This window comes from Drosophila ananassae, chromosome 2L (assembly GCF_017639315.1).
Source record: "Drosophila ananassae strain 14024-0371.13 chromosome 2L, ASM1763931v2, whole genome shotgun sequence".
Classification (NCBI taxonomy): Eukaryota; Metazoa; Arthropoda; class Insecta; order Diptera; family Drosophilidae; genus Drosophila; species Drosophila ananassae.
In genome coordinates, this window is record NC_057927.1 from 21,644,479 (window position 1) to 21,669,587 (window position 25,109).

Below are 25,109 nucleotides of genomic sequence, written 5' to 3' on the forward strand. Positions count from 1 at the left end.
CTCTATCTAAGCCACCAAAACTCTTTTAATACAAAAAGAAAAAAAAACTGTTTAAATCCCAGCATATGCAACACCCATTTGAGGCAATGTCCTGTGGCTTTTGTCTCTTGACACCCCTCTTGAAGTGCAATTATTGCACAATTGCACAATTGTTTTCGGGCACTTGCCGAGGGAAAAGTTTCAACAGCATTAGCAATTGGCACATTTGGTTTTATTATCCAATTGAGCAACTAATTTGCGGGGAGTTCCAACCCAACAAAACAAGTCAATTTGTGGTTGTATCTCTCAACCCTCTCTAAGAGTCCTCTAATGGGGAGGAGAATCCCTGGAAGTCCCTTGGCCACATTAAGTCCTGCCTGATGCTGTTCGCAGCATTTGTTATGATATTTTTATTGTTTTTTGTACTGTTGTGATTTCAATTTGATTTGTGCGATGATTAATTCATGCTGGGCATAAGCCACACCTCCGCCACCAGCGATTCCCCCATCCAATACCAATTCCAATTCCAATGATAAATGAACCTTCCTGACGTCCCGATCTTCATACATCTACACATGTTTGTGTATTAAACCGAAGTATGTGTTTGGGTTGATGCTTATCCGCGACATTCCTGCCGCCCAAAGTGTCATTGTTGTCGATCATTTTTATGTTGCGTGCCTCCGCAATTTGATTGACAAGCTGGAGAGTCCCGAGTTTCGAGTTTTGAGTCTCCAGTCTCAAGTCCCCGTGTCTCGAATTCATTTTACATGCACCGATCATCTCGCCCGGCTCCCTTGTTTTTCTTACTTGTCTTCCTTTTATGATCGCTCGTTTTATGGGGATCGTCTGGGGCCGGGAGGTTTACCATAAAATGCACATTAATCATTTAATAGAGAGATCCGTAATGAACTCCCTTTTTGGGTGCTTCTTATGTCAGGTTATAAAATATCACCAGAGTAGTATATATTGATAAGTAAGGAATACTATACCTTGATTATCCTATTTTATATATATATTATTTTGATAATAATGTATATTAAAGGGTCTTTATACCAGCCTAGCTGAGAGTCCTAACAATTCTTGTTCTAAAAACTCTACTCTACTCTATCTAATTCTTTACTTCTAAATATTATTTAAAAATAAACATAGTTTACTAGTTATTTTTTTTGTCTCTCTGAAAACCCAGGAATGTTATTATTTTTTGGTTAATTTCTATCGAAAACTTGCATTGGATGGCTGCCAAAAAAAAACTTTGAAACTTTGACAAAACTCTTCGCCCCGGGGTTGCCTCACTTTTTCCGACCACCGTCGTCTGGCTTTGGCACCTAATCCTGGCGCACAACTATGCCGTTTGCATTGTTCCACGCACAATGGACACAAAGGACATGTTTGCACTGATTATCAGATTAGGCCATTGTACGTACAAATTGATATTGTCATGTTTCAAGTGCCAGTTGCCAGTGCAAGTCCCACAGACCATGTCCTGCGTCCAGAGCCAGAGGCAGTGCAAAACTCATTGAATGCTGTCGCCAGTGCCGATTAAGAGATTTTTATTTTCGCACTCGCTGGCCAGGCCGAAACAATGGCCCGGCCCAGTCGCCAGCCAGATTTGCAATATTTAGGCGCACTGTGTTTGTTGCTTTCCTCTTTTTTTTTTTTTACTCGAACTCACTCACCACACAATGAGCCATGGTCGGTGGTTTTGCAGTTTTTGGCCTAGTTTCTGGACCAAAACCGATCATTAGCATAAAGCCACAGCGGCGACGTCTGTTTTGTGTGTCTGTGCTGGGCGTTAGCCGAAGGATTAGCAGAAAATGTGCACATCATCATAGTCGAAGGAGGATGAGATCCTTTGCCGTTGATCTCCGTATCGGACAAGTGATCGTATCGGAAAATCGATCCTCGCTGTATCAGATTTCCTCGGAAATCATTTCATGCTCGATGGCAGGATTTTCCTATCAAGGCAGCTGAATCGAGGGCAGGATTGTTGGAGGTGTTGGCGGCTATTTTCTCTGATCTCTGATCTGAATGATTTGCCCGGAGGATATGCTAATCTTTTAGCACTCTCGGTGTTGGGGTTTCCAGAAATCGTTCCAAAGATCCATTGTCAGAAGCGTTTTGGCACTTGTTGATCGCGATAGACGAGAATCCTTGGAGATTAGACATAAATTCGGAGATTTTTTTATAAAGCGGGATTTCCAAAAAATTCGATAGCAATCGAGATCATGGGAGGACCAAATGGTTTTCCAAGCAATACTATTTTTATTCATTTTAAAAACTTTTTAGAATAATTTATGTAGAAATCATTTTTTTGCTTGAGATCTAAGGACGATCTTTAATTTCACAAACAATTTCCACTGTGCCAGCGAGTGTTAATCCATTTTTGTATATATAACCGATACCTTTGAAAAAGCCTCTGGGCGTTATGCCCGGCCAGTTGTCCGTGTCGAGCACTACGTCCTTGACATAATACTGTCCCTGCGGCACTGGGCATGGAATATCATTGATGGGAAAGTCCGTGTTGACCCCAACAACCACACTGGGCTCGAGGTACTCCAGCATTCCCTTGATCATCTTTCAAATGGGCTCACTGGTGAGGAAAAACGGCATCCGTTTATAATTTCCACTGCCATCCGCATCGTGAAAGCACTCGGCGGAGAACGTATAGTGATCATTGCTCATTTCGTCCATTAGAGTCACAGATCCATTCATCCTGTGTTCTCGACCCAAGAGTCGAATATTGTCCAGGTTCCAAACAGAGTTGGCCGACGAATTTATAGACAGCAGGCGGGCATCGTAGGAGTTTTGAGCCATCTATGTATAAAAATGAAATCTGTAGGGATTTTCTAAGGATTATAATATATTTTTTACATAAGCCTCGTTTATCATCAGTAGAAAAATGAAGTATTTTAATCCATCCATTGTAGTGCTGAGGCTATAAAGTACTCAAGTTTAAAACTTAGATTAGGGGATTTTATAGAAAACTCAGAGTTCGTGTTGGAAATAATACTAATTCTAAATTCCACTATCTTGTTCATAAAATATTTTATGTAACTATTAAATACACGAGAAATGATTGTAATTTGTGAAAATATGTTGTGAACTAAGGCTATTAATTAATTAGGTTATTAGAAACTACAAAGATTCTAATAACAATTTGTTACTTTTTAGACATGACTTTATTGTATTATTTAATCATGTTTTTAATAAATAAAGATATATAGTAATAATAATATCTATGTGTAATCCCAAAAAAAAATTGTTTAACCCCTTTAACTATACAATATTAAATATTTAAATATCACATCATTTATTAAAATGTAATCAATAATTTTTAATTTATAATATCTCATGAGTGTTTATCCGTAACGTGTATAAGAGCGGAAAGAGTTCCCACCATTTCGTTATTATCATATAAAGAAGCTACGCCCTTTAAAAATCCGCGTGGTATCACCATCGGCCAGCCATCTGTATTAATTTCCACATCCTTGACATAATAGGTGCCCTTCGGAATGGGACACGGAAGTGTGTCGACCGGATAGTCGGTGTTCTCCCCGTACTTCACTGATGCCTTAGCGTAAGACCAATAGGTTCGGAGCATTTTACAGATGGGTTGCTTCGGCATATAGAAGGGCAACTGCTTGAACTCTCCGTTTCCTTCGACATCGTTAAAGGTCTCTCCGGACACAGAAAAGGTTTCATCACCCATGTCTCTTAAAACCTCAAATGTTCCATTGATACGGTGATCGCGACCAGTTAGCCGTACTTTACTCACATCGACGTATCCTTCACCGGTCGTACTGAAACTCACAAAACGGACATCATAGGTTTTGGGGAGAAGCATCTGAAAGAGATTTATATTTCAACAGTTTTTCTTTAACTTTTTTTAAAGTTATACTTACATAAACCCTTCCAATTAATACAAAACCTATTAAAAAAGTAAATTTGAACATTGTTCCTCGGACTGAAAGAAAATTATAAAAAAATTGCTAAAATATAGTTCCCTTTTATACGTATTTATTATCTCTCCCAACTTAGCTCATGTTGTAACGTCCGCTTTAAATTAAAAATTGTTACAACCAACTACAATGTAATTCTCTAGTCGGACACAAATCTCTATTAAACTATAGTAAAAACTTGTATACATGTTCCAAAATGTAAGGATAATTTTATGATCTCTACATGATATCAGATTAACCCACTCCTAAACAGTTGGGGCCAAAACTGACTTTCACAGCCCTTTGTTCAACTATTGTAACTATGCATTTCTTTAAATATATGTTGTTTCAAATTGTTTTAAGTCTTATTTAAATTAGTATTTATTCAAATTAGAATTTTCATTTATTAAAAAATCATCAATAGTTTTTATTTTATAATATCTCATGAGTGTTTATCCGTAATGTGTATAAGAGCGGCAAGAGTTCCCACCATTTCGTTTTTATCATATAAAGAAACTACGCCCTTCAAAAATCCGCGTGGCATCACCAGCGGCCAGCCATCTGTATTAATTTCCACATCCTTGATATAATAGGTTCCCTTTGGAATGGGACACGGAAGTGTGTGGACGGGATAGTCGGTGTTCTCCCCGTACTTTACGGATGCATTTGCGTAAGACCAATAGGTTCGGAGCATTTTACAGATGGGTTGCTTCGGCATATAGAAGGGCAACTGCTTGTACTCTCCGTTTCCTTCGGCATCATTAAAGGCCTCTCCGGATCCAGAAAAGTTTTCATCATCCATGTCTCTTAAAACCGTAATTGTTCCATTGATTCGGTGATCGCGACCAGTTAGCCGTACTTTACTCACATCGACGTATCCTTCACCGGTCGTACTGAAACTCACAAAACGGACATCATAGGTTTTAGGGAGGAACATCTGAAAGAGATATTATCAGCTCTGTTTTTATATTTTTAAAGATATAATTACATAAGATCCACCAAATAACATGAAAAATATTAAAAAGGTAAGTTTTAACATTGTTCCTCTGACTGAAAGAAAATAATAACAAACTGGTTAAAATATAGTGCCTTTTTATACGTATTTATTATCTCTCCCAACTTAGCTCAATTAATTATAGTGTATGTTGTAACATTTATTTTTAATTAACAATTATTACAGCTAACTACAAATAAATCTCTAGTCAGACAATCAAATGTATATTTTTCCTATTAAACCATAGTACTTGTATAAATTTTCTAAAATGTAAGGATCGGTTTACGATCTCTACGTGATATCAGACTAACCCACTCCTAAACAGTTCGGGCCAAAACTGGCTTTCACAGCCCTTTGTTTGGGAGATGAGCTCCTAGGCGCCGGGTCATAACTCTTAGCGGCTGTTGCAGCTATTTGTTAGTAGTGGCCCTGCTACATGCTACATACAACATGGGCAATAAAAATATTGGCCTGCCTTCGCCGGCAGGACAAAGGAATTGCACCATAAAGTGCATGCACAATTTCCACACAGCAGCCTGAATCTGAATCAGAAACATAAACGGGGAACCGAAAACAAAGCCCTGCCGATCCCCGGGCTCTTTGTCTGGCCGGGCCAAATCCTTCGAAACTAGTGCAACACTTTTGGCTTATGCACAAAGCCAAAGTAAACTGCAAAACTGAATCCGAAATATCGGTTGGCTAGGTTGGTCAGGGGAACTAGCCGGCCAAAGGATGGTAGGGTAGAGGGTAAGGGCCGGTTCGGGCCAGGCCCATTGTCTTCGCAGAAGTCGTTAGTGTGACAGGTTGGATTTGTTTTGTGTACGGTGCCTAAGTCTGTCATCATCATCAGCATAAGACTTGTCTGGCGCCAGCATTAGGGACAATATTTTCGACTAAATATTTCGTCACAGGCCCAGGTAAATACCAATATGCAGGATGTCCTAGGAAGAGGTTCGGAAAACGAGGGCGTAGGCCGACCGAAAATCGAACATATCTCTGCGGGCGCCTCTTTCGACCGATTTCTACTTGGTCTGCTGCAGTTGCATTGATGATTTATGCACTGGCCAGGTCTCTGAATTACAGGTGTACGGACTCAGGTAGAATGCCAGCGGTATGAAATATATTTTATTAACTCTCTCACTCCAATAGGAATCTTTCAGGGTTCGGAATACATATAATATGTATCTGTAATAACTTTCAGTAACAATGGAATATTTTTTATATATTTTGTTATGGTTTTTATAATAATTTTTTGAAAGTGATTTATTTTTAACTTCTGTTACACCAAAATATATTATTCTACGGTAATACCATACAAATAAAACCTTGTTAGAAAGAATGTTGCAATAATCTTGTACAACACTATACTTATCACTAAAAAATGAACAAGGCACGCTATTTTATGCAGTATTAAATAATATATTAATATTATAATAATAAGTAATCTTTTTTAAAATCCTCTAACCCCCTTGCAAGGTGCATCTGCTGCTATTTGGTTACCATGTGCCTCGGATCGAAGCTGCAACATATTGCCACACTTGAAGCGAGTCTCCGTGCCCAGGCACGCGCTCCGTGCCACTTGAACTGAACCCCGACGACACCGAGTCCTGGCCCCTGGTGCTGTGCCTAGTCCTGCTCCTGATTCTGTTACTTTTCCTCAATAAACTTCAGTGCCGGGTGGGCTGCTCTGAAAAGTTTTGCGCTTGCCAGCCATAGGGAGGGAGTTTTTTTTTAACATACTTCCAAAGAAGTCGCACGCTCTCTATTGGAATTTTCACAATGAGCAAAGCACACTTGAGATACTTTGGCCCATTCTTCGGCTTTTTGTTGGTCTGGCGGAGAGGTGGAATGGAGAGGTCCCCCCTCCTTTTCGGTGGGGTGAATGTGAACTTTTGGTTTGTGCGAACAATGGTTCAAGTGCTGCTTGCAAAACAAAAAGCGTTTTAAGTTTTAATTACGCCAGAGACAAAAGGCCCCCGGAATGAACAGGAGCCACGACACATGGTGGTCCTTTCAAGTGGAGGCAGGACTGGAACTAAAGGAAAGGATATTGTGCCATAATGATGGCCGAAAGCAAAGCCACATTGGAAATATTTTAGTATAGCACCTAGACACCTTGCATAAGCCATATCTTCTGGGAAATCTGGGGGTATTTCTCAACTGGGTCCGAATCAATTGCCCGCCCTCCGAATGCCACTCCCTTCGAGTGTGCCATCAGCAACTATCTATCGAATACAGGCAGCCATAGCTTGTCAGCGATTAGATTTCCAAGACGCTCTTAACAATGGTAGCAGAAGCAAAACCCAAAATTATAGACAGTCTTTCGATAAAAGGGGCAAGGGTAGAGACTAAATAGTACCCAGTAATGGGGTGGACAATGTTGAAGAGTTTTTAGCTTCTCAGAGAAATAATTATCCTGAAAGCAAGGTAGGATATTAATAGGATCTTAATCACATCAACTACATTTTAATCTCCCCTTTCCAATAAAAATTTCCAAAAAAGTTCATAATCTGTGGGCTATTTAGGTCCTCAACTTGATCGCGAATCCCCTTGATAGGTGTGATTTGAAATAACTCGAAAGGTGCTTAGGCCCTTCCTCGTCTAACCCCCTTCTAATCCGATAAGTAAGGGGTATTCGAAATTGCTCAATTGCTCAACTGATTAGACTTTGTTTTCAATTTGTCTTCAGCCTTTCATTCACATTCAGTGTAGAAGAAGGTTCCCCCAAAAAAATCAAAAATAAATGTGGAGACGACATGACAGAGACGCAGACGGAGACGTAGAGTTTTTAATCAAAATTGTACAGGAAATCAAAAATCAGTTTTCAAAAAATAAAAATCACAGTTTCTTATCGCGATGTTGATTTGTGGCTGCCGTTTGTTGTTCGTTTTTTTTTTCGTCTTCAGTTTTTTGTTATTGTGTTTTTTTTTTTTTGGAGGTAGCTCTTTACCCCAATTGCTCGACCCATCAAGTAAAAATTTTTGGTAGAGCCCTTGGCATGTAATTTGGAGGAAAGGAGCGCTGAAAGCAAACGCAGTAGCTATGAAATCAATTATGCGATAAAGATTTGACAGCACAACGCACTGAGCTGCGCTGCTGCTGGCACTCGATAATTAATTTTAACGCTTTATCGCAATTTGAGGTGCGCCTTGTTATAGGGGGTGGAGGTGGAGGAGGTGGCAGATGGGAGGTGGGGCAGTGGGTTGTGGGGTGAGTGGTTCTACCACCGAAAGATAGTTGCCACGATAGCCTAAGCGAACGTCGTCCGATTTGATTGAAGTCTGTCAAAAGGCGTTTGTCTTATGTATTTAGGTAGGTAGGTAGGTGCCCTGGCCCCCCTAATCTGTGACACAATTGGTAAAAATTATGACTGAGCCTATGAATTTATTAAGGTCTCTCCATCGTCTATAGTATTTCTAAACTTTTCTGTATTTTGTTCTGAGTGCGTTTGCGTCTCCAGCGATGAGAGATGCTTTCCCATGATATGCAAACGAACTCAATTATTTATTTTATCACAAATGATTTTGCTTATCGAATCTAGCAATCGCGTCATCTCACTCCCCGGACACTTTTTTTCGTCTCTCAGAAAACCACAATAACGAAGAAGACGCAGGAAGGTAACACTGGGAGAAAGAGTATGTAGATCCTTAGGTTAATAATTTAAAAAATCTTTATACAACTCTTAGTCATATAACTTTCCTTCCAAGCCTTTTTGTTTTGATGCTCTTCTAGTTAGGAACTTTTAAAAAATATCTCATAAACTTAAATAAAATAATGATTTGATTTTTGGATAAAGTTTGCTTGAAAAAGATTATAATATAGTAGATTATAATTTATCTCAACCCATTGATAGCTTAGAAGTACAATTTTTTGTAGTGTAGAAGAAACAGCATCTCTAGACCTTTCTCAGACCTTAAACTCCAGAGCTCTCCACTCATCTGCTGGCTCTTGAGTTTTTCTTACAATTGCTTGGGTTTCTTCGGTCCTGATTGAGGCCGCCATTATTCAAGGAGCCAAACTCCTTGTCCCTCACTCCGTCCTTCTCGGTCGCCCTCCGTCTCGGTGGCATCTTTTTGGCGCTATCTTTGCGTTGAAATCTCCACAGTTCATGTCAAATTTCTTGTGTTTTTATATATCATTCCCCGGCTGGGGTCGGCTGCTTTCGTTTCCTTGTAAGTATGTAAATGTCGGCAGACTGCAGCTGCATTTTGCATTCCCCTGCCACAGCCCCCACCACCTCTACCTCCTATGCAGCTTTGAGTGATTGTCAGAGGGTTTATCTGGTGATGGTTCCTGGCTTCTGTTGCCAGAGATACAGTATACACATAGCCGCGAGATACACGGATACATCTACACACTCGTATCTGTATCTGCGGCGGAGTCTTGTTAATTAAGTTTCAAGCAGGTTCTGTCTGGGCGTTGCTCGAAAGTCAATTTTTAGCACCTATTGACATGCAAAGGACCCGCATGCCACACACACACACATGCCACACTCAACTAGAAAAATACTTAGATCCCAGAAGGATACAAATACCGTCAGATACCAAATTTAGAATGCAATTTAGATTTGAGACCCGCCGGGCTGGCAAATCAATCAATTCAACACGCAAAGTTGTTGCCGATAATTTCTCTATTTGGACAGGGACGAGGTCGGGGGCGTGTAGGGGCAATAAATAATAACTCAATACAAATCCCAATTACGGACCGAGTGCCACCCGCCTTGCAGGATACAAGGATTCGAGGATACGAGGAGCCAAAGTCGAAATCAAGGTAACTAACAACACTAACAACCCTGAAAATCCTGGACGCCTTCGATTGTCCTTTTTGCCGTCTGCATTTGTGGCGATGTGTGTGTTCAGTTCATTTGATTCGATCAGCGGGGTTTCGCCTCCATCAACCACAAAAATGCAGGGGAAAAAAACAAAAAACCGTCAAGGACTGCCGGAGGGTTTCCCTTTAGTCGATTTCGATTTTCGGGCTTATCCTGCAACCGGGCCATAAATCGTCGGTCTGCTTCGGCTTCTGCTTCTGCTGGCTTCTCTTTTATTTAAATTTTCATTTAATTTGTTATTTGTTTACATGAAATACAACGATGTGCGACGACAGCGGCTCGGGCGACACATGACAACATTCTCAGCCGGCCACAATTGCCATTGTCTGGCTCTCGCCGCAGTTGTTAGAGGGTTTTCGAAAAAAAACACCAAATACACACAAACAATCAGAAAACGGGGGGGTGACATTAAGGACTGCAGGGCCAGGAGCTGCGATGGTCTGGTCATCTATTGTGACCACACACCTGGCCGGGGAACGGGGGACTGGTCAGCCACAAGGGCCACTGTTTGGCAACAGTCTCTAATTGCTGCATTCAACGGGAGAGTGCCTCATGGGGCAGGGGATTTGCAGGAACCAAGGTGGCATCTACAATTCAAAAATAATAATCCTTTGGGGAGACTCCAGTAGGAGGTACCTACATATGTACTTATTAAGGCAATTATAGTAGGATAAAATTTTATTCGAGAAACAAGAATGATAGTTTTTAATAAAACCATTTTTCTATTTTTGAACCTAGTTTAGAAACTTTAAAAAGCCACAAATATTTAGTCTAAAATGTAATGATACTAAGCCCAAATCCTTGGCATCTATTTATTTAAAGTGTCCTTTGTTCCTCATCAAATTTTAAAGGCAAATCACTGTAAAAGAAATATTGTAAATTACAAACTCTTCCAAGCCCTCTCTGCCAAGAAAACCTCATAATTTCACCCAGCTTCCAAGACCCACAAACTATTTATGCAAATTAGCCAAGAGACCGCATTTCAACAGCCCCACCCCAAACTAAAAACAATAATAAACAAACAAACAAAAAAAAAAGAAAACATTTAACGCAGTTTAAGCTCGTTTAAGCAATTTAGACCAGTTCAAGCGAGGGCATGCCCAAGAAGCTCAACAGAAATTCAAAAATCTTCCCAACGATAAACCCAAAGCCATAAATACAACGATCTACAGCGAATTAGCAACCCGAGGAGCGGAGACGGAAATATCTGGACAGCATCTCTAACAAATTAAGTGGACAACAATAAATCAAATGGCTGACGACGAAATTCGAATGAAAAATCAATAAGCAGAAAAATCTATTCGATTTGGGATGTGGGGGGATGGTTAAATGGATGTGGGGACGTATCCCAAATCAGAGACAGAAGAATCCGTATTGGAGCATTCCAAATCGGAATGGGGATCGAAAATCGAAAATCTGTGGCTGCGTGTTTAACAACAAACAATTAAGATGGCGTCCGATCGATAAGGTAACCAAAATCAGACACAGAAACTCAAAAAAATACAAAAACTATCAACAGAGACAGCACCCAAAAAAAAAAAAACAAACCCAAACAGACATGAACCCAAATCATCAGCAAAACAGTTAACAGAAGTCAGATGTGGCCAATGGGGCTGATGAAACAAATGGGCCATAATGAAATAATTATGACTGCGCCGCGGACAGTGGACATTGGACATTGGTTGGGCCATACCCATAATAGACCTGGCCAAAAACGCATCTGAACTAGCTCTGATTGAGGCTAAAAACAATGCCCGGCACTTTATCATCCGCTCCATCGATATGTGGCGACTTGCTGCCAAAGGATGTGCTTCATGGCATTGGAATTGAAATTGGTATTGGCATTGGTAGTGGAATTGGCATCGGTTTGCTTATCGATGGCTTGGCATCTGCCAGCCCGATGCCAGTTGATGGACTTTGATTGCCGCTTTTGGCCATGCGTGATATTTATTTGTTAGTTGACACAAAACGCTGATTGCTCCACAGAAGTACATACAGTGGTGATATTAAGATTTAAATGGAATGAAAATGGGTTTATAATGATATATGGTCTTAATTGCCAGTGTAATCAGAAGGGTATCTAGAAGAACATATTACCAATATTAAAATATTCTTCCAATGAAGTTTTATCCTTTAAGCAATTGTTTCTTATAGACTTTAAACCCTTCTCCAAAAAAAAAACATATACATATTAAACCATATTTAATAAGTCACTTTATCTAAGTTTTTAATCCTTTTTCAGAAACACTTTTTCTTTAATCGATTACCTACCAAGGTACAATTCGAATCCCCATCCTTTTGGCATGTGTCTCGTCCCCAATTGAGTGACCAACATGAAAAATGAATCCGAACCTGGCCAACCACTGGAAACATTTTTAATTTTTGCTGGCATTGTGCTCTGGCTACGGGCAGCAAAAAAAATGAGCAGTAAAATTGTAAACATTTTTGCGCGCCAGCATCAAGATAACCGGGCCAGGAGCAAAAAACCAAGGCGAAAACCCAGTCAGCCACAACCACAATGGACTCTCTCGCTCCTCGGAGGACTATTTGGGCAGCGAGAAATTAGACACGTGATGGGCTGATGGCTCTCGGAACACACAGAGAAAACCCCGAAGGACCGATGGCCGAGATGGTGGCGACAAAACCCCAGTTGATAACCCAAACAAAAAAAAAGAACCCAACAAAAAGCAACTCCACTTTGTTTCCATTTTTTGCGAGAATTGCGATTTTGGTCAATCAGCTGCTCCTGGTTTTAGATACTGATTTTGATTTCAGATACTGCCAGATCATTTGAATAGGTGCGAACAAGAGGCGATCCAAATGCCGCGATAAGTCGAGAACCAGAATTAGAAACAGGAAGTCGAGGCCTCAGATTATGACTCCCGAGCATAGGGGCCTATTAGAATAGAATGCCCTCTGCCAAAAAAAAAAAAAAATAAGAGTCGACAAACTGCCGATATTTCCGTCTTCGAGCATCCAATTAAATTGAATTTTGAAACGATGCTACTGCGATAAATAAAGCAAATATTTGGTTTCCTTTCTACTAGCATTCGGGTATTATTATTATTTTGTGGTGGCTGGTGACCGCAGAAAACACACACCAGACACTAAACGAATCAAAGACAAACAAGCAGGTCGAGGCGTTCAGGGCAAACACTGGAATCTGGGTTGATTATCTAAAGTTGATAAGGTCTGGCAGTCAGTGGACTGGGCTGTGCACTGCAAGAAATATTGGTTTAGGGAGTGGCGTAGGAAATTCAGATTGATTTATAATTCTTATTAAGTGAAACATTTAAAAATAAACACACTTATATGAGGGGAGGGATCTTACTGAGTTAGAACAATATAAGTAGAATAGTATTAGAATTAAGAATATTCTACTATTGGCATAGAACTACAATCCTTAATTGAATCCTATCTTGTTCTCTCTGTACATCTGACAGGACTGTTAGTGCATAACTACGATTCGCTCCACTTCCTCCACTCTCCCCAAAAATGAATTTCTAACACGTTCTACAAGTCTATTTGTGCGTAAACAAATATTTATTGGAAAGGTAACACTTGTCACGGCAGCCATAGAGGGGTTACAACTATCCAGGGTGTTTGGGTCTCATAGACAAGGGCTGGAGGTGTTGAGGGTCTGTCGAAGACCCGAACTGCTGCCCAATTGACCAATAAAGTATTTGATGGGCTTACCTGTCACAACCAGAGCAGGCACCAATTATTTCTGCCCGATTGGGTGTGAAGGAAATTAATTGAGGGAGCTTAAGATGGAGCAAGTGTAGGGTGTCGAAACTAATCTTTTTAATTAATAAACTTCCTACAAAATATGTTAAATTAAATTTAAAGATTTAAAGTATAGGGTAAACTATATTTACCATTTATTTTTAAGCCATAATTGCCAACGAATAAAAACAATTTCTATGATAACTTGTTGAATTTTTTAACTTTCTAGCGCCATTTCCAATCTATTCAACCTTTTATTCTCAACCAGATGTTGGTAACTTGCAATGACTTGCAGAACTGTTGCCATTTTGGCCTAACCACTTTGTAATTTTTTGTTTACACGCTCAAATGGTAACGTAATTGCTTTGGGAAGTGACAATTGTTCGGGCATCCCTTTTTTCTATGAGTGGCGTTTGTCAATTGCCCCGGCGCTGTGAAAGCGGCCACATGCTCGCTCGACTGGGCCACGGCCAGTTGGCTTATTCCCGAGTTCAGGCCGAGTCTATTTGGCTGCCATGGCATCGCCTTGGGGAATGGACAATAGAAGCAACCGACCAGGCATGCCAGGCGGCCAACAAACCACCGACTCTAACGCACTTGGCCCTGTCAAAGTCAGGCAACTGAGTCAAGATGAAAGGCAGATGCTAACGGTTAGATAAACACACCGACTGACTCGTAATTCGTGTAATTATATTCTCAATTACCAAAGCCGAGAACTACGATTCTGTGTTTCTGATTAGAACAAACGAAAGCGATTTCTGATTTCTTTTTATGTCTAAACAGGCCTGGAAACGAGGTTATGGGTCTGAAACTTGTTTTTATAAATATATGTCTTAAAAAAATATAGTTTGAAATTATGGAAATCTTTTCTAAATATTTATTAAAATAAGAAATAGTTTAGTCTTAGGGATTTGAAAGGTTCGCGCCACAAACTGAAGTAGCTTGAAAAATAGTCTTGTGAAAAATATTAAAATAAAATGGAAAATAATATTACCAAATAGCTGGACAACTAAATAAACCAAAGAAAATCTATAAATTTGTGTATAAATTATCACTTAAACCTTGGGCATGTGACATCTACTGAATTACTGGGCAACCCGTCGTCCTTTTGAGAAATCAAGAGCCAGCCAACTCGGGCAAATATAGTAATGAAAGCCAGATAGCTCCTAAATGCTGCTCATTCGTGCTGCCAAACAAACAAGTTGAGAGCTGGCTAAGGGGGCGTGGCACGGGCGGGAGACATATGCAAATGGCCAGACTCATCCTTCCAACCCAAAACTCCGCTGGGTTCTGGGCCAACTTAAGTGGTCTCAGCTCGGCAGCGATGCGATGCCTACGACGATATGATATGATTATGTTAAATGCCCGTTTTGTTTGCTCACATCCTCACTGACTTACAAAAAAGCGAGAGATGGCAGGGAATTGGTCATTGGGCAGCTGTATGCGGTTGTGGTTGTTGTCGACGTCGTCGTCGTCATGGTGCCTTAACTGATTTTTCATTCCATGGACAAAAAGGAGCAGCCTCGTTTAGAAGCAGCGTGTCTGCTTGCATTCGGTTCGGTTTCAAGTTGACGATTTCATAATTCAATTTACAAGATAAGAGCCCAGAAGCCAGAGCGCCCAGGAGCACAACCAGAACCAGAATAAAAATCCAAATCAGAATCAGCATCAAAATCATACCCATGCAGATCCGGCCAACCAACAAGCGGCCACCGTTTTGGGGCGTGTTGTCAAGAGAAGACAACGAGCCAGAAACCAGCCAGCAGTGGCCAAAACATAAACAAAACATTCGGGATGAATACAAAAAAAATATTAAAAAAAACCATATTGAAAAAACCTTTTAATTAATTATGCATCAGCGATTATGTTTAAATAAAACGAAGCTCGGTCAAAATATTTGAGAGGGAGATTTTCGTTTGTTTGCTTTTTCCGATGGAGTGCGGGGATAACAAAAACAGATCAGCAGCTGCCAGTGACAAACGCACATTACGCATACGCCAGGATGAACAGAATTCAGATTACTTTGTCTGGATAAATATGATTAATCTCCCCTATCCGATCAGCATTGTTTGCTTCGCCCGATTACTGCCTGATTTGTGATCTTAATAACGTGTTTATAATTTAAATAGTGGCTGATGGCTTGTGGAATTATTAATAGAATCTAAATCACCAACAGAATTTTGTTGGGAATAAAGATATATAAAGCTTTTTATGTATTAGATTAATTTAATTATATTAATTATATATATATTAAGAAGATCGTTAATGGTTTCTATGACACGTTTTAGTTTTTTGTTAAATTTTGAGGAGGATCCTCTTTGAAACTTCATAAATCCGCATGGAGCCACTATATAGCCCCCAGAAAACGCTATATCTTTGGCAATATTCATCCGATTCTTGAGCGGAGTACCTTAAACGATTCGTAGATCGATTCTCCACAACTCTGCATCAAAATCTGAGAACATAATATTTTTTAGTTTTTTTGTAAATTTTTGTGGGTCCCCTTTAAAATTCCATAGATCCGCATGGAGCCACTATATGACCCCCATAAAACGCTATATTTTTGGCAATATTCATCTGATTCTCGAGCGGAGTACCTTAAACGATTCGTAGATCGATTCTCCACAACTCTGCATCAAAATCTAAGAACATAATATTTTTGAGGTATTTTGTTAAATTTTGTGAAGGGTCCCTTTTAAAAATCCACTATATGGCCCCCAGAGAAGACTATATCTTTGGCAATAATAATCCGGCTCTGGAGCGGAGTACCTTAGCCTTACCTCACTTACCTTACATAACCATATAGAAGTTTTCTCTTTAAGTACTGGGAACTTGGCGATAAAAGGATTCAAGGTGAAAATTCATTTGCAATCCCCTCTTCAGAAATATATGTATGCATATTTTTCTTATATTTCAAATATAAGTTTTAATCTATTCACCAGATCTCGAATGTTTCTTTGGGAAGACCCTTTAACATTTGCCAGATTTCAGAGGCTTTTGTGTTCATTGAAGGAAAAGGAGAATGAGTCTTGAATCGTTGCATTTGTCAATGGGTCGTCAGCCATGTCAGCATACCGCTGACTTATGACACGATCGGGGATCGGGGAGACAGAGAGAAAAGGCTGGATCAGAAAAGGACAGGGGAGTGGAAAGAGGAGAGGTATAAGTAACTTACCCATATGCCCACATTCGATTTGACGGATTCGGAGTTCGAATTCGGGGGTTGGGGCGCAAGTTAGAAGCCATCATAATTTAAACATGAGTGTTGGCTGCCACTGGGCTAACAATGATGTGGTTGTCGTATTGTGGTTAGGGTTGGATCGGATCGGGTCGGATAGAAGGCACGGAGAAGAGAAGCTCTGGGTCGTCCATTTGGCCTCCTTATCAGCGATAGAGATGGCAGATTAATCGGCCCGATAAGACCGGGCTCTGGGATGTGGACACGATGACGAGCACGATGACGAGTGCTGGCTGGGATGATCGAATGGCGAAGAATAGTAGTGGAGTGCTGGCGATGATGACGGTAGCTCTGCCCTCCGACTCCTCTGAATTGTCCGTCCGTCTCTCCCGAACCCTTCTGGAGGTTCTGAGTTCTGGAGTGCCTTTTGCCTATGCCTTTGTTTCCCGATTTTTTTTCCTCCTCGCATTCAAGTTGTATTTTTTCGGGGCTATCCCTTCCTTTCCAGCTTTTGCAGCTCAACTGGACCCCGGCGAAAAGGTGTGCCTGGGTTATGCGAAATATGCGTGGCGTTGTCGATCGGATAGGATCGGATCGACTCAGATCCGATCTGAGGTGGTTCCCTGCCATTGCCCAAAGTGGTTTAGATTAAAGGGTTTAGTTCGCTCTTCTGTTTTTCTTTTTGGGTTATTTTAGTTTTTTGGGGCGTTATTTGCTCAGCGAGACGTGCGACTGCTTTTGACTTTGGCTCTGGGCTTTGGGCTTTATGTTTCAAAGATCGATCTGGCCGATCGGTCGGTGCACCTCATTGACCTTTCTCCGACTCGGTTTCAGTCCCTCACCTCTTCACTTTACCCTCCAGCTTGGACGCAGCATTTCTGTTGTGCCAGTTGAACATCTGTCGATCTTGTTTGGCGATAATTTGAATTGAGTTTTCTCTCCGAGTTGGCCAACCTTCTTCACATGTGTAAAAAGTTCATAGCATTGTCCACGTGAGGACGACGGAGGGGTTCTTTGTATTGGGCGTGTTAATAAATGAGCTCATTTTCCCCAAATGGAAGCCCCAGGAACGGCACAAGATCTGGGAAAATCTATGTTCATAACATAGGTGTTGTTTGTGTTTTCCCACTAGAACTTCGAAAAATAATGACATTAAATAATAGTAACAAAATGTATGTCTTGAAATTTTATGGATACACAAATCCTAGTCCAAATATAAATTTCTCCAATCTAGATTTAACTTATTGTGAGTAATTTTGAAGCAATCAAACTTATAAGACAAATGTTAAAGGCAATATAATTTCATCTTATCGAATACAAAGAATGCAAAATCTTTTCTGGATGCACCAAAAGAACGTGTCACCTAGCAAGTGGGAAGGAAACCAAGAGGAGTACCAAGAGGGTAAGGGTAAGATGGTAAAGGTAGAGTAACCGAGGTTCCAGAGCTCCAAGGCTCCAGCCAATCCGCTGAGCACGTTCAAGTCGTTTTCTCGCAATTAACGCGAAATTCTACGAATTGTTTAATTAGAACTCCAGTTTCAGTTCTCAGTTTTCAGAGTTCAGGTACCATCCACGGGTCTCCAAGTTACCTGCAACTCTGCAACCGCTGCACGTTTGTTGGGGCTACTCTCGTGGCTGTTCTTTTTTCTTGTTCGGGGACTGCATAATCTTTTTTGTAAACATGAAACTCGCGCCATTATATCGAGAGCCAACGTTGGGAATGGAATGGAATGGCCTGGCAAAGGTATGAGTTCTTGGGGAGATCTTGAAAAAGACCTTGCTGTGCTTTTTACACGTTCTGCTTTTGCTGCCTGGCCGTCTTGCTGTCTTTGCCGCCTTAACCTGCGTCGTGTGGCTGTGATTTTGAATTTAAAATCTGTGAATTTGAAGCAGTTTATCGGCAGTGCAGCGATGCAGGCTCTGTCCTTATATATTTTTTATTTTTTGGTTTGCAACTCCTTTGCTTAGGTGTCTGCTCTCGGTTTTCGTAGTTGTTTTTGCTGGCTGATTCGACCTGCCGATTAAATCATTAAATATTCCGATTGTGTAGCGTTATAATGAAATGTTTTTAACGCTTGTCTGATTTGGAATTATGCAGGGAATTAAAGGATCTCTTACTCTGGCTGTCTCGGATTTGCTAAGAGAAGGATTCTTTTTTTTTTGTGGAACATGTTAGTTGGATGTCTCTGATAAACAGAGATGTTTAAGGTATTTGATGTATTTACCAGACTGACGATGCCTAAAGAATGCGCCTCAAATTTAAAATATATATGTGACATTAATATATACGTTATTATTTATGATAAGATATTATTTATGTAGTTTTTTAATTATCGCATGATTTTTTTGTACGACATGTGTATTTATAAATTTTTTATCAACTCTACGACTTTCCCTTTTCTTCTTTTCAAATTTGAACGCGCGCCATATATCGCATTCCCCTGATCTTCAAAAAGCTCAGTGCTACAAAACGCGATGTTATATACCCGATCTTTAGTAGAACAGCTGATATTCGACGTCTTTTACGATCACACGTAAGCTCACTAAGAATTAAATTCGGGTTTAATTTAAATCATATATCAGCTGACGTATTTTGAAAGGTAACTAACTGACTTAAAAAATCTATTTCTACAAAAACTTTTTATTGAAAATTTTTTTCAAACTTGTTTACTTTATAGAAAAATTACAAAATCGAGGCATCGCTGCATATAAATATAGAAAATGTTTATTTTACACGCCTTCGTCTTGGTCTTATCGATTCTTTTTGGATTTTATGGCCAAGTTCATGGAAATAGTTCAAAGTGCCCCGATTTCTACTGCAAACTTGTGGATTCAAAGACGAATCTCTCATTTTCTGCCCCCCAACTATTGGAGCTCCATCTGGAATTTTGCAGTGACCTTGGGGCTTTGAACGCCTCACATCTCAACAGGCTGACTATGAAGAATTGCTCCAAAGATAGTTTCAAAATTGAGTATCTAAGCAGCGTAAAAAACATCAGTAGCTTACAACTTCAAAATGGAAACCTTACAGTCCTGCAGGATAATGAATTTGGCCAGATGAGTAAGCTTAAAGTTCTTGACTTGGGAGGAAACTCCATAAGAAATGTATCCGGTGGGACTTTCAGAAATCTAACTCAACTGAAACTCCTGAATCTGCAAAACAATAACATTAAGACTCTTCCTGAGAAAGTGTTTCAACCACTAGAGAATCTTCAACTTGTGGATCTTAGTTGGAATAATATTACCAACTTTACAAAAGACGTATTGGATGGAAATCGAAATCTAAAAACTTTACTTTTAAAAGGAAATCCCTTGATTGAGGTGGGCTTTCCTGACTTTCATTTTCAATCAATCGATCTTAGCCACTGTCTTAAATTAAAAGAAATAAAATTCTTCTCTAAAGTCGACACCTTAATCCTGGAAAATAGTGGAGTAGAAAGATTGATTTCCAATGAAAGGATAAACCAAATAAAGGCTGCCAATGGCAAGCTGAAGGACTTACAGCTAAAAAACAAAGATGCCCTCATTGAACTGGACTTACGAGGATCTCGCTTGGGACTCTCTGGAAAAAATCTAAGCGAATATTTTTGTAATATGTGGAGCTTGGAGCGCCTAGATCTTTCCAACAACTCTTTGGAAACTTTACCTCAGCAACTCAATATCTTAACCGAAGAAGTCTGTCTAATGCCAAGTCTCAAATTCTTGAATCTCGCTGGGAATTTATTGGCTAGTTTTCCCATGGAATCGTATCTTATTGGACCGCATCTTAACATTCTGGACCTTTCAAACAATCGACTGAAAAACTTTACCTTAAAATCCTTAATGGTAGGAGAAGCCAGCTTGCAATCTTTGTATTTGGCTGGAAACCAACTCACAACCTTTGATTACCACATCCTTTCCTCATCGACTTTTAAAAATCTTAAGGAAATATCTCTCCATGATAATAAGTTTGAGGAAAGTTTTTATGATGAAATGGCTAAATATCTAAAAGCTAAGAATATCCATATTATACAAAAGGAATTATCTCTGCAAGAGGACTGTCCCAAGAAGCCCAAACATGAATGGAGTGTATATGATATCCTGATGATTATCTTCCTTTTGGGAGTTGTTTTCTATGTAAGATCGAAAATATACAGCCGCGAGAAGGACAATTGCTGTTTTGGAATCAATTGGAAAAGATCTCGAAATTCCCCAAATGAAACAGTTAGCTTTATTAATAACCAGGAAACTGAAACTAATTTACTTTAAATTTTGTATCTTTTCAATTTTTGTTAGAAATAAGGATGAAAAATAAGTGATTGCTGCTTCAAACGAAGTATTAACTAACTTTTACTTAAACACTAACTCTAAACTTTTATACAAAAATATAAACAATGACTGTGAAATGGAATCTATCTCATTGTGAGTCTTCTCTACGATTGTTGACATTGCATTTTTCGTATCTCCAGCAACATGGGAATATAAAGCTCTACTCTGTTGCTATCGCCAAAGCTTCCCGGGGGCTTTACATCATCCATTATCAGCAGCGCTGTGGGTCCACCCGAGAAGATAAGCCCACTGGATGCAGAATTTGTATAGCTCGGCCCGCTCGCAGTGCACTTCTGGATTCTGACAAGACGAGAGTCGAATTAAATCAACGTCTGTTTCCAAACTTTATACAAAGATACACATAGTATGTATTTCTATCTGTGTCTCTTGTGTTGCATTTGTGGCCTAAGGATCGCAGCAGCTGCCGTTGTTTTGGATGCCACTGGAAGGTTGAATCTGAGTGCCACCTGTCCGGACACCTTTTGCAGTTTGACGGAAAAAGCGGTGGCGTACTCCGACTCGCCAGCAGTGCGATTACGAGAGTTGCATATCAGCAACTGTAGTCGCGAGGCCGTGCCGTGGGTAGTGCTGAATCTGACGCCCGGACTGCGGACACTGGTCATCCGGAATTGTGGGCCCTATAGCATTAGAAAGGAAAGCCTGTTGCCGGTGAGGAATCTCACCTCTATACTAATGCAACGCACAAAAATGTGGGCTCTGAGAACTGATCAGTTCTCTGTGCTTCCCAATCTAGAGATCCTCGAACTCGGACATAACGTCCTCTATCAAGTTAATTCGGATGCCTTCAATGGATTAACGAAACTCAAGTTACTTGGCCTCCAAGGCAATGCACTCGAGGAGATACGGGAAAATACCTTTGATCCCCTCGTGGAGCTGGTGCATCTGGACTTAAGTGGAAACCTGATTGAAAAATTACCCAAGGATATCTTTGCCAAGAACACAAAGCTGGAAACCCTCCTTCTGAATGGAAATCACTTAACTACTCTTCTGTCGGACACTTTGATGCCATTGACGAACTTGCGACTGCTGGATTTGGGTCATGCCGGCCAATTGGATAACTTGATGCTAAATATTGTCAGTGTCCAGACTCTGATACTGGAGGGCAGCAGCCTCACCGATTTGATAATTCATGGCGGGTTTATCCGGCTCCAGGCGTCCAACAACGAGCTTAGTCACCTCCATGTGGGCAACAAGTCATCAGTTATCGAAATGAACCTCCACGGCAATTTGCTTAATGGAAACGATACCTACAATCTGCTGCGTGGAATGTGGAGCCTTGAAAGACTGGATCTCTCCAAGAACATCATAGAATCATTAGCTTTCAATGAATTCTACAGTGAGGGCCAGGACCTATACCTGCTGCCTAGCTTAAAGTACCTGAACTTGGCCAACAATCGATTGGTTTCATTACCATCCGATTCGCCCATCCTTTCATCGCGTCTCACCTTCTTGGATCTGTCCCACAATCTTCTCCTGACATTGGACGTTGAGAAGCTGGCTGGACTGCCGAACGTGGAGAGCTTGTTCCTCGAGGGGAATCGATTGAGTACCTTTGACTACAAAAAGTTCCACTCAAAACACGAAACCCTCAAGGAGCTGGCATTACACGACAATCATTGGAGTCCCGGGTTGTATCGCATAATGTTTACTTACCTCAACGATCGAGGGGTTCACCTGCAGTCGAGGATCGAAAACAAAGCCCAAATAACCAGCAGTCAGGTGGACATAGACTGGCCGCCAAAGGAAGCGTCTGCTCAAAAACTGGATGCGGCTGGTGTGACGGGAATACATCCCTACTGGACGCTAAGGGATATCCTGGCCTTCACCACCTTGCTCGTGGTGCTGGCCATCTTGCTGATGAATCTCTACCACATTCTGGAGGAGGAAGGCTGCCTACGCCGCTTCCGACGATGGAGAAGGTCCACTGTTCCCGGAGGTAATGCCAGGACGAGCACGAGGCGACTCAACGAACAGGACTCTGAAGTATGAGCCATATTAATAATCTGGCTAATTCGCTTATCCTTTCTTCGTTTCTTAAAACAGAACAGCTCCAGTGATTAGATGGAATTTGTGATCCAACGATTTGAATGCTATTTCAACCGGCACCTCTATGCATACATGTATTTGGCGAAGGAGTTAACTTTAAAAGGATTATAGAACAACTTTTAAAGCATATACTATTTTGAAAATTTTACTCCTTCTATACTATCTGTTGTGTTATTTTACTTGTTTTTTCATATCAACAAAAATTTAATAAAAAACTATATTTGTTTATATTGAAAGCACTGATAGGAAAGCAGCTATAGAAGGGAAATCATGGGAAATGAAATGTTATTAAATTCAAATATGTAAAATAACTATATAATAGCATTTTTAGAACAAATGTAGTTCTATTAAGAATATTTTTAGAATTGAAAATATAATAGAAATCGAGAAGGTCGCAGAACACTAATGAGATACTTTATTTATGTTTCTTAAAATAATTTTGTAAATGTCAGAATAAATGTTTTTGAAAAACCTCCTTTCAAGATCTGAAAGTTTATCATTTAATTTGCATAAAGGACTTACTCTTTTCTTTATAAAATCAGGCAAGAAATACCTGGCAAACAAGATGCATTTACAAGATTCGAACAAAATACGAATTTAATTCAAAATAATTGCACGGCATGCACATGAGGACATGTGGACTCCTCTCTGGCTGCTGTTGCTGTTGCTGCCTCTGCTGTTGTTGCCGTTTTGCTTTTGGCCGCTAGTTAAGTCTCCACTTGGAAGTTGGCTAAGACTGCCAGGCTGGATGGCAGGCAGGTGGGGAAGACCAGGAGGGGGCATCTAGTTGAACATCGAATTTTCCGCCTTCGTTGCTGGCACTTCTTGCATGTTACCCTCCTTGGTCGTGGATATGTGGCGTTTGCATTTGCGTAGACCTTGCCACAACTGCCATATAAGTGCAACACATCCGACTTGGTCCACCCCCGCATCGCAAACTCAGCCCCTCTTTACCCATTTGGAAGTACACTAAGAGAATATTAGTTTATATTCATTAGAAAATCATAATTTTCAGGCTATTTTAACTGTCGTTTCTATGTATTTTAGAGCCAATCATATTTAAGTATGAACTATAATTTGAAATATTTTCTTTCAGTGCACCTATCAACATGTTTCGGGTGGAAATTTTGCCCGTGTTTATGTTTGGGGGTCTCTCTGCTCGCTGGATTTCGATAGGGCATCGCAATTTCTGAGAAATTGTATTTTGATTTATTTATAATGTTGCAGCGACATGCACATGCATCACACAATAGCAGCTAGCAGTTGTTGTTGCTGTTGCAGCTTGTTTTTGTTATTGTTGCATTTTCGATTGTTGTTACTGTAGTGTGTTGTTGTTATTACAGCAGGGGCATGCGAATCAAATCATTTTGATTAAATTAGAAATATGCAAATTATGTGCAACTCATTAATTATGCACCACCAGATGATTTGGTCAAAATGATAAGCCATCGAGAGAGACGGCAAGAAAGTGGCTAAGAGAGATAGCCAGAGAGAGTGAGTGTGGAGGGAAAAGGACATCATCGAATCGAAAGCGTCAGAAAACGCGCCACAAATCGCACTCGAAACGCGCCCAAAACGCTTGGCAATTAAATAAATTCACACCGCAAGCTGTGTGGGCGTGGCCAGTTCCGCCCACCACCGCCCAAAAATTTCGCATTTGAAATGTAAAGCGCACGCGGCTTTTCTGTGAAAAATATTTTAACGATTTGTAAAAAGAATCAAAATCGAAAGGCAATAAATGCATTTTTATTCCACAATTCTAGGGATATGAAAAGGGGTGTTGGGAAGGATATTTTGGATTTAATATTTTAACTTAAATTTTAAAGGCTATAAGTTCAGTCTAAGATTAAAATAGTAATAGTAATAGATTCAAAAAATATTTAAGAAATGTTTCAAAAATATATAATATTAAATTCGTTTGATAATTTAATATTGATTTAATATTTTGTATTTAGTAAAGCTTATTACAGATTATTATGTATGCACTTTAATAAGTACCTATCATTCGAATCCTTTTCTTATTAAAGGCCCCTTCTGATTGCAGTTCCCCTTAACGCAAAGCATAACGCAAAGGACCCCTGAGAAGGC

The 25,109-nt window shown here is 40.2% G+C and overlaps 4 protein-coding genes and 1 long non-coding RNA gene across 6 annotated transcripts; 2 read left to right on the forward strand and 3 right to left on the reverse strand.

The window, feature by feature from the left end:
* Window positions 1-3,277: 3,277 nt before the first annotated feature.
* LOC26514560 lies at window positions 3,278-3,959 on the reverse strand. Its single transcript, XM_014911815.3, has 2 exons — window positions 3,882-3,959; window positions 3,278-3,823 (listed from the first exon to the last, which is right to left on the reverse strand). Exons 1-2 carry the CDS (start codon window positions 3,930-3,932, stop codon window positions 3,329-3,331), a joined length of 546 nt encoding a protein of 181 aa, XP_014767301.1. The 5' UTR covers window positions 3,933-3,959; the 3' UTR covers window positions 3,278-3,328.
* A 382-nt stretch (window positions 3,960-4,341) lies between these two features.
* LOC6502609 lies at window positions 4,342-4,979 on the reverse strand. The gene is made up of 2 exons (XM_001955559.3): window positions 4,906-4,979; window positions 4,342-4,854 (listed from the first exon to the last, which is right to left on the reverse strand). Exons 1-2 carry the CDS (start codon window positions 4,954-4,956, stop codon window positions 4,360-4,362), a joined length of 546 nt encoding a protein of 181 aa, XP_001955595.2. The 5' UTR covers window positions 4,957-4,979; the 3' UTR covers window positions 4,342-4,359.
* An 11,387-nt stretch (window positions 4,980-16,366) lies between these two features.
* LOC116656559 lies at window positions 16,367-17,883 on the reverse strand. The gene is made up of 2 exons (XR_004311511.2): window positions 16,644-17,883; window positions 16,367-16,549 (listed from the first exon to the last, which is right to left on the reverse strand). It is a non-coding gene; the product is annotated as an uncharacterized LOC116656559 (long non-coding RNA).
* A 51-nt stretch (window positions 17,884-17,934) lies between these two features.
* On the forward strand, window positions 17,935-21,068 carry LOC26515075 (leucine-rich repeat-containing protein 15). Its single transcript, XM_014911890.3, has 2 exons — window positions 17,935-19,246; window positions 19,325-21,068. Exon 2 carries the CDS (start codon window positions 19,368-19,370, stop codon window positions 20,892-20,894), a length of 1,527 nt encoding a protein of 508 aa, XP_014767376.1. The 5' UTR covers window positions 17,935-19,246; window positions 19,325-19,367; the 3' UTR covers window positions 20,895-21,068.
* A 129-nt stretch (window positions 21,069-21,197) lies between these two features.
* LOC6501613 (insulin-like growth factor-binding protein complex acid labile subunit) lies at window positions 21,198-23,505 on the forward strand. 2 transcript variants are annotated; one of them, XM_014911632.3, is made up of 2 exons: window positions 21,198-22,958; window positions 23,019-23,505. In XM_014911632.3, exons 1-2 carry the CDS (start codon window positions 21,321-21,323, stop codon window positions 23,034-23,036), a joined length of 1,656 nt encoding a protein of 551 aa, XP_014767118.1. In that variant the 5' UTR covers window positions 21,198-21,320; the 3' UTR covers window positions 23,037-23,505. The 2 variants fall into 2 exon arrangements, with proteins under 2 accessions (XP_014767118.1, XP_014767116.1); XM_014911630.3 differs by having other exon boundaries at window positions 21,214-22,911.
* Window positions 23,506-25,109: the final 1,604 nt, after the last annotated feature.